This window comes from Antrostomus carolinensis, unplaced genomic scaffold (assembly GCF_000700745.2).
Source record: "Antrostomus carolinensis isolate BGI_N321 unplaced genomic scaffold, ASM70074v2 scaffold19642, whole genome shotgun sequence".
Lineage (NCBI taxonomy): Eukaryota > Metazoa > Chordata > Aves > Caprimulgiformes > Caprimulgidae > Antrostomus > Antrostomus carolinensis.
Window position 1 is genome coordinate 281 of NW_010300399.1, and position 14290 is coordinate 14570.

The 14290-nt window shown below is 37.6% G+C and overlaps 1 protein-coding gene across 1 annotated transcript in view; it reads right to left on the reverse strand.

Moving 5' to 3' along the window:
* Positions 1-202: 202 nt before the first annotated feature.
* LOC104521199 (biorientation of chromosomes in cell division protein 1-like 1) overlaps positions 203-14290 on the reverse strand; it is a gene marked incomplete at its 3' end in the record, with an annotated part of 20118 nt that continues 6030 nt past the window's right edge. The window contains exons 5-11 of the mRNA XM_010163126.2: positions 13750-13919; positions 12563-12686; positions 12052-12199; positions 10971-11046; positions 4045-10183; positions 1853-1920; positions 203-336 (exon numbers count right to left, since the gene is read on the reverse strand). Coding sequence (XP_010161428.2) covers positions 203-336; positions 1853-1920; positions 4045-10183; positions 10971-11046; positions 12052-12199; positions 12563-12686; positions 13750-13919 — 6859 coding nt within the window. The remainder of the gene's footprint in view (positions 337-1852; positions 1921-4044; positions 10184-10970; positions 11047-12051; positions 12200-12562; positions 12687-13749; positions 13920-14290) is intronic.

The window sequence follows — 14290 nt, forward strand, 5'->3', positions numbered from 1 at the left end:
GAATGTTAGCAGTTTACTTTTTTAAAAATCCTAAATGCCTTCCACCTTTCTTTCAGCATATCATATTGGAAGAAAAGGCTGATCCTCCTTTTTTCCCCACAAACCAAATGCAAAGCTGCATGAGCTCCTAGAAACACTTCAAGACGATTTCTACAGGCTTTGCTTCAATCCTTCTACACACAGTATATATCAATTATACAACCCTCCCATCATAAGTAATAGTGAAATCAGTATGAAAAGTAAGTTGCTATCAGTAAAAAGATCACCTTTTTGAAAGTCCTTAGTATGAAGGTCCACATATCCCTCTTCACTACCCGGACTTCCAGGCTGCTGTGGCTAAACACAAAAACAAAAGAAACAAAAATATTGCAGACATCCAGAACAAGTATGTCTCACTCCTCTTGCTCATGTCATTGTCTTATTATCATCCATAAAAGTCTTCAAAAGCTTTCTTAAGACAGCAGTACAAATATTAATAAGGAGCAGCGGCAGAGCTAAGTTACATTACTGTTGAACAGTACAGTGCATAACCTTGACCTCAGAGTTCACACTGGTACCGGAGATTAGTTTAGAAAGGAGATCTCAAGAGAAATCTCAGGAAGTCAAGGTGCAACATCTACTCTAAGATGAGCTCCAAATATGAGCAATAATCTAGGAATGTTCACATATACAGGAAAATATGTATCTCCATGTGTAACAAGATACAGTGAACTCTTTTTCAGCTCATGGTTTTTTTTTTTTTCCCTTTGTTTGTTTGGTTTTTGTTTGGGGTTTGCCTTTTTTTTGTTTATTTTGAAATTCAAGTTGCAGATCAGCTATGTGTTACTGATACATAGATAATGCTATATGGACCTAAGTGTACTTAAGTGAGATCTGGACATTGTAAGCTCAGAAACAGTGCCATGTGAACATGGCTATAATGACTCTAGGACCATCTTATGCTGTTTGCAGGTGGAACTCAACTCAAATCAAAAAATGCCACCAGATTGAAATTGACTTGGATTTTCCTGAAGGACATCCCAGGCACCAAAACCATGGTTCAGAAATACACAGCTGGTCTGCCCTGAAGCTGCAGCCAATGGCCCTGCACAGATCCACCCTTTCACAAATGCTTGGGAATCTCTGAACCACGTTCTCACCCACAATGCCTATTATCAGAGTTTGGCAAGATATGAATACATGGATCTAGTCCCACATCTGAATGAAGAATTAACCCATCTGGAATCCTGGCTAGTAGGGATCACAGACACACAAACAGACAGGTTCAACTTTGCTCTTACACAAGGTATAGCTGACCATGAGCCCCAGTACCCTGGATTATCCAGGATGCCCTAGTCTTCTGTCACAGCAGATAATGGGCTGACATCACTGTACAGAGCAGCAGCAAGTGTTCCTCAAAGACCTAGGGAATGGTCGGGCCTGAAGACTGGCAAGGAAGTGATACAATGAAATGAACAGCAGCGTACATCTATGTTTCAAAGGACCAAACTAACAATTGGCAACTGTAAGAGCTAAAGGCATGTATGACTATTTTACAAGTACTATCACAAGCAACATGCATACAGTATAACCAGTTGTAAAAAAAAGTAAACTTGGATGTCATGGTCACAGAAGGAGCATGGCTGAGGGAGGGAACTGGTTCTACCACAGAATAACATGGACAGCCCACAATTTAAATGCCAGCTGCTTAGAAAAGTACAGCTGAATAATCTGAAAAATGACCCTTCAAAAGTTTTGAAGTTCAAATGCCATTTTTGCTGCACAAAAATCAAAGATGTATTAAGAAAACCTAGAAAGATGTATAACTCTACAAGAAACAGTTTAGTCAAAATTTTCAAAATAACATAAATACCTCGTCAGTTCTCAAGTTACTTTCAAATTCTAGTTCTTCTGCCAACTTTGGTAAAGCTGCATTATTGCCTAATGAAATACAAATATGTTAAAATTATTAGATTACATTATGCTGTATTTATCTCATGCTACAGTAGGATGCGATTTCTCAGTACCACCTCATGAACACAGCCCATTAATTTAATACCTTCCTGTAGGCAACAGAAACAATAGCAAGTCTGTCTGCAGCAAACCAGCTCAAAAAAACCAAAAACCAAACCAACTTGGCATCTGCAAGAACACAAGTACTTCTACATTTTCCTTAAATACAAAAGGATTGAAAAATATGGGCTACCAGGATTTACCACAGCTTACTTATGAATTCTGACTTTGGCTTTTTTTCTTGCTGCTTCTTTAAAAAGGAAAAAAACCCACCAACAGATTTTCAGACCAAATTCCGAACAGCAAGTTACCTCTGTATTAATGAATGAACAACTAAGAGTTAATACTACGGATAATATTTTTCTTTAAGTGACAATTAGATCTAAATCCATAAGCTCTAGAATCCCAACTACTGAAATTATCCAATTTCCACAGAGACTGAAAGGTCCTGTGAGCATCAGTGTAATTTCAGAAAAATCTTTAAACCCCACCCATTTCATTCCCCATGGGAATAGCTGTATGCTTATAACATCTGAAAAACAGGCCATGCAGACAGCACCTTCATATGACTTCTACAGCCTTTCTGGACACCTATTTCAGAAGCCTATTTATATAGCTTTTCCTAAACAAAAATATATACTCATAACATGGTAATTCATCAATGATGCACATGAAGTGATTAAATTGTGGTTGCGGTCCACAGAGTAGGACTACCATTACCACTTGCACTTACAGAGGTTCATCAATGGACAACAAGGATTCAGCAAAGCACCAAGACAGAAATACCTTAGTATAGCAGTTTACATTTTCACAGCTCATGTTTGTCTCTTGCATCAATACTGAACAACATTTTTCAAGTTTACTAGATTGGCATCTTTCCTTGACAAATACCTAAGATACCAAAATCTGCAGAGTGAGCTATCTCACCCCAAGTATCAATAAAACTAGAGAATAAAGCCAACCTTTGAGAAACTGGACCTAAACTCACATTATAAAAAATGGTTTTTTTTTTTTTAAATAATAGCAAAGACAGATACGAGAGGGAAAAAGTTTTAAAAGTAGTATTTGTTTGACATTATTCCACTTCCTTCAGTATAAACAGATTTCTCTACTATTTTTGTACAGTTTAATTTCTCCAAAATTTATAATGAAGTAATAATCTTGACTTCATTAAGGCATTTAGAGAAATTATTAATTTTCATAAACTTGGTGCTTCAACTACTATGGAGGGTCAAAGAGAAGAAAGGATCAAAGTAGCAGGATGTTCATTACATGGTATTTTAGGAACTAGCAACCATGCAAGTTCATTTCAAATGTTAGCTTCCAGAAAAAAAAAAGGATCAGGAAATAAAATATGATATCCTTAATGTCATATACGATCATAACTTTTCTATTTAAAATAGACAACTGTCATCATTGCTCACTTAAAACACTAATTTATTTAGGATGATTGTCCGATACCTTTGTAACACAAAGGAGGACCATTTCAAGTGCATTCACAACACAAAATTCAGCATAAAAGAGTGAATCTGAATCTGACCATTAAATAACCATACAGAGAAAATCTGCAGTTATGATTAAGAATGGCCACTCTTAACCTTCAAAATTACTAAGAAGTTACCTTTTTAAAATGTTGAACGTATGTCTAAATGAAATGCATCCTCTTTCCTATGAAAGTATTTTTGAATTTCAAAACATGCTAACAACAAAACTCATCTGTAGCTCCACAATAATTACCCTTTGCAAACCACTTCATATATTTTAAATGAATGGATTTTAGTACCTTTTTTGTGCTCTAATAACATTTAATTCTTTTCTAACATACTTCATATAATTCTGTTCAGTCATTTCTATACTCCCAGAATCTCATGCTTATTTAAATATTTTCCACCGATTCTTAAATATTTTATTAATGGTTATTTTGCAACCAACAAAGAAATCAGGTATATTTGAACAGTGCAAGTTATTTCTTACTATAATAATGGTAAAATGTATCTATTAATGACAGTTTATAAACTGAAGAGCTAAAAAAAAAAAAAGAAAAATTCTCACCTGGATTAAAGGTTGTGTTACTTTTTTGAAAAGTAACTTCAATTCCAACATCATCTATTTTGACCAAGTTCGTTTTGTCATCGCTGCGATATAGCTCTTCTACGTGCAACACAGGGAAGTCACTTTTTTCCCCTAATTCTGCTTCTATTGTCACTTCATCATGGTTGGTATTTGCAGTCACTTCATTTGCAGAAACTAGGGAAAGTGCCTGTGCCTTAGGCAGGGGAGTCCTTATTTCAGAAAAGTCACCTTCTAAAAGCAAGTTTGAGTTAAATTTACAGTTTACATTCCTTAGAGTTTCACCCTCTACTGCTGCTTCTGAAACCATGGAAGAGAGTTCTGATGCATCCTCATGCAAAACATCTTCAGCTTGCTCATCATCCTTGCTTGCCTCTAAGGAAGGACTTGGACTCACAGCAGTCTCTGTACTAATCTCCACGCAAAGGGCTTCATCTACACTCATGAGGTTCACTGAATTTTCATCTGTTTCTGTGATTTCACCATCTGCTGTGGTCTGAGATGTTGCCGACTCTCCCCTCACACCACTCTCATGGGTCTCATTCTCTCTACCAATGAGAAGCAAAGAATTACTGCTTTTTTCTGGGCCTGTAGTTGACAGGATGCATTCAATCTGGTCAGCAGTATTAAAAATTTCCTCACTTTTGTCTTTTACTTCTGTACTCTCAGCAGCAAGTTGACTTTCTTCTATGACGGTAAAGGTGAAGAGACTATCACATTCTTCCATTGTGCTCAGAGTGATCACTGCCCCCTCCTCCTTATTTCCTAGGCTTGAAGCAGCGTGTTGATCTTCACTGTTGGTGGCAACCCTCAGCACAGGAGCTCCACATTCTCCCACAAAAATCACAGAACCTTTGCTTTTTGCATCCGCATCGAAAGAAGCTAGTCCAAACTGTTCATCTACAGTTGCAGTGGTCTCCACAATCTTACATTCCTCTGATGCATTTGGAGAAATAATGCCATCTTCATCTTCTTCTGCTACCATGATCTGACTTTCAGCTTGTGGTGCAGCACTGATCAGGACTATCTCACATTCTTCTGTCATGCTCGTAGTGATCATAGCAGCTTCGTATCTTCCTTCTGTTTCTGAAGCAGTGAGTTTGTTTTCATCTTGCATAGCTACACTAGACACAGGAGCTTCAAAACATTCTGCTGTACTTGTAGAGATCACTACTGTTTCATTTTTTGACTCCGTGTCTGACACATGTTGAACTGACTCTTCTGTAACTTCATCTGACATTAGGATTACTTGTTCTTCCACAACACTTGTAGAAATCATGGCACACTCATCTTTTTCTTCCTTACTGCTAGCAGTTGGGTGACTTTCATCATCATTGTTATCATCTCCTCCTGCACTGGATTCACTAGGCATGGGAACTTCATATATTTCCATATCTATAGAAACCATAGCATTCTTATTTATTTCTTCTGTTTTTACAGAGGGGAGTTGACCATCATATTCAATAGCTGCACTTGACATAGGAGCTTCAAATTCTTCCTCAATACTGGTGGTAATCATAGTGCACTCATCTTTCTCCTGCTTACTGTTAAAATTATGCACACACTCTTTAAACTCTGTAGCTGTACTGGGCATAGGCATCTCTGTGTCTTCAGTATCTATTAAGATCATAGAGCTTTCCCCACTTTCATTTGCACTTGCAACAGCAAGTGGACCTTCCTCAGCATCCAGAGCCGAATGTAAGGGAGCATCACTTTCTTCCACTGTACTGGTAGAGATTATATCACCTTTTACTTTTTCTTCTCTGTTAGCAGGAACAAGAGAATTCTCATCCTCTTTTGGAACTGCACTACTTATAGAGGCATCGAGTTCTCTGCTGTCAAAGGAAGTCATGGCATTCTCATGTTCATCTTCAGCACCAGACTGACTCTTATCTTGCACTGCCATAGCACTAGTCATGGGACCCTCACATTCCTCAGCATCTAAGGGAATCAAGGTAGGTTCATGCTTTCCTATATGTGCAGTCAAGGCACCCTCATCTGCAGCACTTGCACTGGTTACACTGCTTTCAACAATCCCTTTATCATTTTTGCAGTTTGTGCCACAATTAACTTCTTTCTCCGCACTTGTCATGCTGTCGACAGCAAGCTTATTTATATTTGTGCCAGCCACTCCTGACTCAGCTTCCATTTGTTCAGCAACTATGCAGATAATGGAACTTTCACCTTCTTCTGCACCTATACAAATCAGTGCATTTTCACTTTCCATTCCTGTACAAGTAGAAGCATGCTCATTTTCTTCATTTCCTCTTCCTGTACTGGTCACAATGCCCTCATCTTCTTCATCCTCTTCTTTTGAGCCTGTGCTAGTCACAAAACCTTCATCATCACACAGATCTACACTGACCGTAGTGATACTGGTTTCTTCCTTTGCCCTTGTACTGTCCATTAGACTTTCACATTTTTCAGCTTCCAAACAAACTGCAAATCCCTCATTGCTGTCTTCCAGCCCTGTGCAAACTACTGAAATTTCAGCATCATCTTCTGGAGTTATGCCTGTGCTAGTCACTGTGCTTTCACCGTTTACGGTATCCTCAGATTTGTCACCACTGCTTCCAGTTGTGGCACTGTTGTTCGTGACCATAGCAATACATGCACCAGTTACAGTGCTTTCTCCTTGGGCATCTGTACCAGTCACTGAGCAGATGACGAAGTTACAACTTCTTTCTTCTGCACCTGTGCAAGTCACGGTACCTTCATGTTCTTTTACTTGGCCAGCTCTCACACTGCCCCTAAATTCACTCAAACTGCCACCACTTGTTGACCCTTCACCTGTTTCTGTCCCTGCACTAGTTACAGCTCCATCGCTCTCCACTTCACCTAAGCAGGATACAGAACTTTCAAGTCTGCCTGTATCTACACAAGTTGAGGTCTTTCGCTTTTCTTCCGTGCCTGCACTAGTCACAGCATCATCTTTTTCTTCTGCCCCAGCACTATTTACAGTGTCTTCAATTTCTACTCTGCTTGCATTGACTGAATCTTTATCGCTTTCTTCTGCATCAACCGTGGTACAGTCACCATTTTCTTCTCCTTCCGTACTTGTTAGGAAACTTTCACTTTCTGCTAATCCTTCAGTGACAACATTGCCACCACCTTCTTCAGCTGCTGAAACAGTACACTCACCAACATCTGCTCCTGTAATGAAACTGCCACTCTCACTGCTTTTTACCCATAGGCCTGTTGTGAAACCTTCATCAGCCTCTATGCTTGTGCAGATTACAGTCGCCTCACTTTCTTCTTCTGAGCAAGTGGTTGTAGCATCGCTATCCTTTTCAGATCGTGATGCACCCTCAGCTCTTTCTCCTCCTGTACTAGTGGCCATTGCAGTGCTCCCAATCATCTTTTCTGTGCTAGTTCCTATCACAGCAGCTGGAGTTGTTTGCAGGCTGGTGTACAGCAAACTAAGTTTACTACTTCCTGCGCTGGTACCTACTGCATTGCTTTCATTTTTACCTCCCATGCCTATCAAACCATTCCTTTCTTGCTCACTGGCTATAACAGAGCCTTTGATTGTTTCCTCAGGAACCCTTTCAGACACTAACACAGAGGAAGATTGTATGATATCAACATCATGCACCTCGTTCTTTTCCATATTATCCATCATTGTACTTCTTTCTCCCTTTGTGGGAGGATCTGTATTCAAGCACTCTCCTCCTTTTCTTTTCAGGAAAAGTTCTTTTGTTGTTTCATCTCCACAATCTTCAGTTATAGCAGTCATCAAGTTTTCCTCTTTTATTTTCAATTCACTTTCCTGAGTGCTTTCTAACTTTGCTGCTTCATGATAACCTTCTTGACTAGGTAACCCAGCTGTACTGTCTTCCATTGCCTGTTCATTAGGCTGGACCACCTTATCTTTTTCTATACTGTTTGTCACAGTGGTGTTGTGACAATCATTTTTCATGACAGAACTCAGCACTGCACTATCTTTGTGTTCCATGTGTCCAACCTGTGCTGCATCATTCTTCAAAATTAAAGTATCTTCAAATAAAGAAGTCCCATCTGAATTATGGCATTCTTTAGACATACCACCCAAGGAATCTGTAAAATCTGAAATATCCATATCCATGGGTTTTGTATCAGCAGCATCTTCTCTGGAAGAATTAATTGCTAAAGGAACATAAGCTGAATTAGAATTTATGACAGTTTTTAAATTCTTTGGTCTTCCGCTATCTTCTGAAGCTTGATCCTTACTGGGAACATTCAGTAAGATTCTACCACTTGTTTTATACACAACGTTCATTTTATAAGCCCCCTGTTTATCAGGTCCTTGATCCATGGAAGTTTGTTTGGACAAAGCATCTAAGGCACCAACTTGTTTATTAGGGATATCTTCCTGTTTAACAGTTTTTTCAGCTGCAGGCACAAATTGTGATTCACAAGCTTCAGAATCTGCCAAGCTGTGTTTAAATTCCTCATTTGAAACAGAGAGAGGTGTTTTTTCTTTTGCTGCATACTCGGCATCTGTGGCTTGGAGTGAGTTTTGAATGTTTTTTCCTTTGATGTTAGATGTTTCCTGTACTTTCGTTTGTTTCAAATCAAGTTCCATCAGCTCTGCCTCATGACCAGAATGCAAGTAATCATTATTCATACTTGACTTTTGAGGGGCTGGAGCATGCCTGCTTTCAGTTGCGCTAGCCGAGTGCCTTTCCTCTCCAAGTAAATCTTGGTTTGATATATTGCCTTTTCTGTTTTCACAGGATATCTTCTTACTTTGTTTTTTATCCATTGCCACTGTGATGCTCAATGCTTTTTCATGCCCACTATCCATTTCTTTAACATCTTTATCTTCTAATTTGATACTCTCATCCTTCTTCTTTATTTCCTTGTTGCTATGCTTTAAGTTTCTGCTTTTGTGACCTTCAGCAGAGAACCTTCTTTCTAGTTTGGAATTGCTTAAATCTTTATCACCTCGACATTTCTCTTTTACAGATCCTCTTTCTCCAGAATGTAACTTAACTTTGTGACTAAAGTCTTTCTGTGATCCCTGAGTTGATTGTGTGCCACTTACAAGCTCGAACTCAGCACCACACTCCTCAAAAACTTTGTCTTCATTCTTGGATTTGTGTTGCTTATCTGAATCATTTTCTTCCATGTTCTTATCTTTGTCTAGTTTCTGACCAGTCTCTTGTTTTGTTAAATTTTCCTGTAATTCTGTTTCAGATGCTTTGAATTGTTTACTATGACTCTTTGACTTAGACTTTAACAAAATCTTGTCTTCTACAAGGCTCTTAGATTTTCTTCTGTCTTTATGAACACCATCTTCTTGTTTCGAATTACAATCAGAGTTAGCTGATTCTGCTTCATGTTTATCTTCTGAGTAGCTTTCACTCCTTCTGTGTGATGCAGAAGCAAGTTGCTTTGAGGCACTTAAGGAATCCTTTTGTGGCCTAGGATCACTCAGGGACCTTTTGGACTTGTATTCTGCTCTTGATTTTTCAGTTGAAAGATGTCTGTCTTTTCTATTTTCCTTACGTGGCAATTCTTCAGCTTTTAAGGTTGATTCAGAAGAATTTTTTCCATCTTTTCCTGTTACTGATATTTTCCGTTCACTTCGGTGTTTACTTTTTCTTTCAGATTTGTCATCTGAGGAAGCCTTTATTTGTTGATTATGTTTCTGACCACCATCCTCTCCTTTCAAACTTCTCTCAAATGAATGGAGTTCAACATCTTCACTTGATTTGTCTCCTTTATATTTGTGCTTTAAAGAAAATTTATCTTCTAAAGCAGTTCTTTCCTTTTCATTTTTATCTTTGTAAGACTTGGCTTCTTTTTTGGCAGCATTTCTCATATGTTGAATTTCTGTGTCGCTATCTTTTTTTGGGTGTTTTTCGTTTTTAAAGATGGATTTCTGCTTCTGTAGTTCTTCAGTATTGACCTCTGCTCTATCCAGTTGTCTTTTTGGATCCCTTGTTTCACTATCCTGCTGTGCTCCTTCAGCTTGAAGAGAGATGGAGGTTTTTCTTTTATGTTCTTTTTCTGCTTTAGAATCACTCCTACTTTCCTCAGTTGAATGCACTGATTCTGAAAGTCTTCTAAGCTGTTTAGAGACTTCACTTTTCCCATGATTATGCTTCAATTCTTTGGAAGAATTTTTTTCACAACTCTACAAAAGAAAGTTTTTATATATATATATACGTAAGCAAGTGTTACACAGCTCCTGAACTGCGTGACTGAACAGAATTGTTAAGGGCAAGCTCTCCATAAAAACAATACATGAGAGAATACAGTTAACATTGTAATAAAAATTCACCTAAAACACAGTCAGTAGGAAAATGAAACTTGCCATTTTCATTTCAACTCTCTGGCATTGTGGAAAAATCCAAAGAAACAGAAGTAAACAGACATTATGCTGTTTAAAAAAAAATTTAAAACAAACAACATCCCAAAATCCACAAAAGATAAAACTAGACTTCCATTTGAACTTCCAACTATTACTTTTTTTTTAATTAGTAATGCTGTCAGTAAAAACTCTCACCATAAAAATTCTCTTTCCTTTTGACTTCTTAGTTTTTGAACTACATTCAGTTTTCCTTTAACTTTCCAGTGAGAAGTTTAAATAGATCAAGCTCCTCAAGTCTTTGCATATCAAACATATTTTGCTCTTTTTTGAAATTCAACATGCTTCGCAGTATAAGGCTTAAACTATATTGTGTGTTCCACTACAACATACATCAGCACTGAATATATAGACTGTATATTCTAGTGGCTACTGAAATTCAGAAAACATTACTACAGCAATGTCAGATCACTAATGCAACTAAAAGAACTAGCAGGAAAAAACTAATTCATAAGAATGAATGCAATATTATGCAGTTTAGTATGGACATATGAATGAGTACTATTATAATTAAGAAGGAAGATCATAAGGTTTATATTTAAGAGACACATACCTCATTTGTCTTTTGCATTTCTTTAGAATCTTCTTCAGATGGCTCATATTTCCTTTTGCAGCCATCTTCAGCATGCCTGAAAGAGGTATTTGGACAATTTAAAAAAGAAAAATCGGTATCAGCCTAACATTAGTTTGTAAATTTCTGCTTTTAAAGCTGAAGGAGAGAGAGAAACACACAATAAAAATAATGAAGTAGAACATGGTCACACAACTTTTGACTAGCCAGTTTGTCCAAGCTTTTTTTTCCTCTTGAAAAAGGGTGAGTGTCACGAGGATGGAGCTACACTCTTCTCGATGACAACCAATGATAAGACAAGGGGCAATGGGTACAAGCTGGAACACAGGAGGTTCCACTTAAACTTCAGAAGAAACTTCTTTACAGTAAGGGTGACAGAGCACTGGAACAGGCTGCCCAGGGAGGTTGTGGAGTCTCCTTCTCTGGAGACATTCAAGCCCCGCCTGGACGCCTTCCTGTGTAATCTCATCTAGGTGTTCCTGCTCCGGCAGGGGGATTGGACTAGATGATCTTTCGAGGTCCCTTCCAATCCCCAACATTCTGTGATTCTGTGAAAATTATGTGTACCAACTTCAGAGATATCCTCTGGACATTGGTGCTTTAAAGCAGAGGATATTAGTAGGATAATATTCGTACTACAGTTGTTCCTGTAAAATGGATAAGAGATCTCCTTGCCCCATATATACCCATATGTAGAAAGATATGTGCAGGCATATGTATCTATGCAAAACATCAATTTAAAGACCAAGCCAGGTTGACCAACTGACATATTAGATGCACAAACACTTAAGAGCTGTCCATTCTCACGCCTTTATTACCATCTTGTGTTTGAAAAGGCACATAAAGGCGGCTACTGCAGTCTGAGCTGCAGTATATTTAAGCAGCTTTAGTTTGATTTTCTGCCTGAACTTCATGGTTATTAGTAACAAAATTATGTGAATATTTTAAGAGGAATTTTTTCAAATGGGTAAGGCTAACTGCAGAGTTGAAGAGAATCTTTTCAATATGCAAAAATGAATATTCAAAAACTTAATTCCTTTTGAGCAAATAATGACATTAATACCTTGAATCTCTTTTTCTTTTTCTGCTCAGGGCTACTTTTTTTTCTAAAAATTTCTGTTCTTTAAGCACATCCTTAATGCTGGTACCAGTAGCTTTTGATTCAAGACTTCTTGATGAAGATTCTTCTAAGTTCAAGCCACTCAAATTTCCTAAAATAGTACATAAATAGTGAAATACACAAGCACATCATTATATTACTGTTTCAGCTATAAACAGGACTAAAAGCAGTACAGAAAGTACTAATATGTAGCAGAGAATACTAGTGTATATAGGTATTCATTGTGTTTAAGTAACATAATGATATATGAAATGATATATGAAAAAGTGAAAATATGGAATTTTGTACCAATAATTTGCATTACACATTTTTCTGTTACACCACTGTTGAAATGTTGGGTTTTTAAGGGAAATTTAACTAGAAACCTATTACCAATATCTTAAGTTGAATGCTTTTTTTTCAGAGAGAGTGAGAGAGTGCAGGGCAGCAGGGGCTAATGTTATACTTCTCATACCTTTAGCATTTTGATTTCCAGTTTTTAGGGATTTTGTTTTTTCTGCAGCCTTCTGTTTACGTTTTTCTTCAAGTCGCTCTCTGTTAATTTGTCTTCTAAGGAGTCTCTCTTCTTTTTCTTTGGCCTGGAGATACAAAACCAAGGAAAACAATTAATTTATCATATAGGTCAAAGAATTCTTTACTACAAATGTATTGTCTAAAATCCACAGAAAACACATTGTAGCTTGAGATAAACTAAAAATAGACCTTAAAAATCACTACATGAAAGTTAATGGAATCTTCTAATACTTCTTGGAAGTGAAACTAGTTGAATTCCAGAGTTTCACTGCCGCTTAACACCGCAGAGGCTATGAGACCTTCTCAAAGAATAAATTTTATTTTTAATTTTTAAATAAATGTATATAATATATACATAGTGTACATATTAAAAATATGTAAAGATATATATAGATACTAAAAAAAAATTAAAAAAAAATATATATTCAGCCAAAGGAAAATGATCTGAAAGAACTGCTGTTCCCTGTTCTGTGTGCTGGTCCTTCTTCCACAGAACAGAGTGAACATGCTTAAACCTCTCTTTCCATTCTCAACGGCTGCAGACATGCTACAAATGACTGATTTTATGGACAGCAAGAACTACATTTGCAAAGAGATGCTCTAATGAAGTGGCCTGCAGTAGTCAACACAATTCTGAACTACACAAAACTGTATTGAAGGCAGGCTGCAGGTAGATAAGGACTACTTTTTCCACCAAAATGGTCATTATATACACTAAATCTAATGGACACCAGGTTTCGTATGTGTAGTGGTTCTTACTCTCCATATCAAATCACTCAATTGAAAAAGAATCCACCTATTGTGTGATTCTGCTGACACTGCATGTAATTAGTAAATCCCCTGTCAACACCAAAAGATTACTCATTTTAGATGGGAAGAAAGATGGAAAAGCATGTCACCACCGGAAGACTTCTAACTATAACCAGCAGAGTGCTTTGCTGGAGAGCAGATCATGCAATATTAGTGGAAGTCTGAAGGAGGGGCAGTTGTTACACAAGGTGGGAGGAAAGAAGTGAGAATGAAGAAACAGAAGACCCCCTCAGAAACCACCACCTCATAAGAAGCGGAATTTCTGCACTGAAAAGTTGAAGGAGCCAGAATGCAAGCAGTAACAAAATCCACACTTACAATGGACTGACGGCGTTGCTCTACAGTTCGTTCATCATCAGAATCACTGAAGTATTTGGAGTACAAGAAAGGTTTGCGAACATAAGCATGACGAACAGCCTTGGCCTTCCCATCACTCAGCTCATTAGCATGAGGCTTGGTCTTATTTTGACTGTTTTTCTCCTCTTCATCTTAAGAAAGGTTAGTGAAGTGTAGAGATATATCAATAAGTTAGGGCAGTGCTTTCAACATAACTTTTGAGGAGGCAAAGCTACTAAAAGTATATTAGCAATTATTTATTCTAAAAGCATAAACAGTTAAAAAAGTTAAACCCTTTAACATCAAAATATCACTGGATTATGAAAACCCAAAAGGTATGTTATTGTGTTTGTGCACACCATTCAGCCAAAAAATTGCAAGATACAAACTGGGATACAACAACTGGGCTTACTCTCTTGCCTGTATCCATATTGCCTTTTACATATAGTATTTAGTAGTTAACACCGCGTAAGAAGTCAGAATACAATTTCTGATGTGTATTAAACTAAGCTTCTTCCCTACA